Below are 1524 nucleotides of genomic sequence, written 5' to 3'. Positions count from 1 at the left end.
GGATTTCTGAGTTTGAGGCCAGCCTGGTCTACAGAGTGAGTTCCAGGACAGCCAGGGCTACATAGAGAAACCCTGTCTCAAAAAACCAAAAAAAAAAAAAAAAGAATAAAATATATATATTTTATTCATGTGTTCTCCTCATGTACCTTCAAGCAGTACCTACAGAAGCCCAAAGAAGCCAGGACCCCCTTTCAGGGTATAGCTGGCCAGACTCAGAACAGAGCTCCTCCCTCATGCAAGCTACCAGCTCCTGCAGGGCTTCTCTCAGAGTCCAGACAGGCCCTGAAGAGACTTACCCAAAGAGAGGGAAGAAAGGCTTACCTGGTGAGCCAGCTGACGTTTCTCATCCTGAAAACCATCGACAAGCTCATAGAGCTTTTCCCACTCCTGGAACCGGCTGCTGTTGAAGCCAGGATCCCCGACCAGTAGCCACCAGATCCGGCAAGGCAGAAGCAAGACAGACTCCACGAGGCGGCCAAGAAGTGGGAAAAAGCTGAACCAACTCAAGAAGGAACCCAGGCTTTCTGCCACGTAGTTAATGGTGGCAGCTGTGTTATACATTGTACTGTAGGCCAGCGGGCCGGTGAAGGCGAGGTAAGCCAAGCCCACGCGGTAGAGCCGCACACTAAGCGTCTCTGACCCCGCCGAGGCTTTGTATCGGCGATGCTTCTGGGCTGTAATGCTGGCAGCCAAACTGATAGGCAGGATGGCTATGGGGCGGCCATAGAACACAGGGGAAGTGAGGAAGGCCGCTCCTAAGGTGTTCTTAAAGTCTGAGGTCTGGTTACCAACAGCAGCTACCAGTAAGACCCCTAAGCCAACAGCCAGTGGGAGGCCCACTATATAGAAGTTGTCCATGGAGGAAAGGCTGACCAGAGCCACAAGACCAAAATAGACACCCACTACCATCTGGGAAGCAAAGCGAAGCAGACTCAGAGGTGGTCTCTCCTCTTCCGGCCTCTGTTTCCAACTCTGGACTCTGTTGGCTTGCGCCACAAAGCTTGGGAGCTTCCAGAATTCCCAGAGCCAGCCCAACCCACCACCTCCCAGGGTGAGCATCCAGAGCAGGGCATGGCTGTCCCTTCCCAGGTACAGGTGGTGGAGCCCAACAGGACCCCCCAAAGCCCAGAGGACATAGGTCATCAGGAGCCCTTTGGCCATCCTCTAGGGCAAGAGTCTCAGAGCAAATCCAGTGGCGTTTGACATTGATCAAATTGCAGAAATCTCCAGGTCTTCTGTGAGAATCACCGTAGTAGTCCGGAGGGTTCTCCTTAGACCTGAGAGGTGGAGCAAGAAGAAAGACTCAGCAGTAATAAAAATCAAGCTAGGGCTGGTGAGATGGCTCAGCGGGTAAGAGCACCTGACTGCTCTTCCAAAGGTCCAGAGTTCAAATCCCGGCAACCACATGGTGGCTCACAACCACCCATAACAAGATCTGACTCCCTCTTCTGGAGTGTCTGAAGACAGCTACAGTGTACTTACATATAATAAATAAATAAATCTTTAAAAAAAAAATCAAGCTAG

General features: G+C 51.5%; 1 protein-coding gene across 2 annotated transcripts in view; it reads right to left on the bottom strand.

Moving 5' to 3' along the window:
* Dnajc22 (DnaJ heat shock protein family (Hsp40) member C22) overlaps nucleotides 1-1524 on the bottom strand; it is a 7270-nt gene that overhangs the window by 2801 nt on the left and 2945 nt on the right. For both annotated transcript variants that reach the window (XM_021217388.1, XM_029548205.1), the window contains exon 2: nucleotides 322-1277. In XM_021217388.1, the coding sequence (XP_021073047.1) occupies nucleotides 322-1161 (840 nt within the window). In that variant the 5' untranslated portion in view covers nucleotides 1162-1277. The remainder of the gene's footprint in view (nucleotides 1-321; nucleotides 1278-1524) is intronic.

This window comes from Mus pahari, chromosome 17, assembly GCF_900095145.1.
Source record: "Mus pahari chromosome 17, PAHARI_EIJ_v1.1, whole genome shotgun sequence".
Lineage (NCBI taxonomy): Eukaryota > Metazoa > Chordata > Mammalia > Rodentia > Muridae > Mus > Mus pahari.
The sequence above is the reverse complement of the archived record's forward strand: the minus strand, read 5'-3'. Positions and strand labels throughout refer to the sequence as shown.